This window comes from Ogataea philodendri, assembly GCF_020536065.1.
Source record: "Ogataea philodendri strain CBS6075 chromosome Unknown scaffold218, whole genome shotgun sequence".
In the NCBI taxonomy this organism is placed as follows: Eukaryota; Fungi; Ascomycota; class Pichiomycetes; order Pichiales; family Pichiaceae; genus Ogataea; species Ogataea philodendri.
Genome location: NW_025763745.1, coordinates 1 through 346, shown reverse-complemented (window position 1 = coordinate 346; position 346 = coordinate 1). Strand labels below are relative to the sequence as shown.

The window sequence follows — 346 nt, the reverse complement described above, 5'->3', positions numbered from 1 at the left end:
ATTCAACAAGAAGAAGAAATTACATTCCCTAATTATTTCAGAGTTTTTTCATACCGATGCCAAGTTCAAACCATGCACATATGGTGATAAGGAAATTTTCATGCTTGGGGCTTACAGTGCCGGTGTAGACTACTCATTGGACCCTGAGGCTGCTGTGATCATAGGCCCAATCAGAGAGTCAACAAATAAGAAGTTTAACTCCATTTGCTCAGCTCAAATGGGCCATACCAATGGCCGTGGCAAACTGCTGTGGTCCAATGGTGGGTTACAAGTGTGTAAGAACCCAAACTTTGCCAAGGATGACTTTGAAAAAGATGTTAAATTCATGAGTAATAATTATGGTACA

The 346-nt window shown here is 40.5% G+C and overlaps 1 protein-coding gene across 1 annotated transcript; it reads left to right on the top strand.

Annotated features, from left to right (window-relative positions):
• OGAPHI_000001 (uncharacterized protein) lies at positions 1-346 on the top strand (the record flags this gene model as incomplete). The annotated part of the gene is made up of 1 exon (XM_046201710.1): positions 1-346. A coding segment is annotated over one exon (346 nt), but the record flags the coding sequence as incomplete, so codon positions are not given.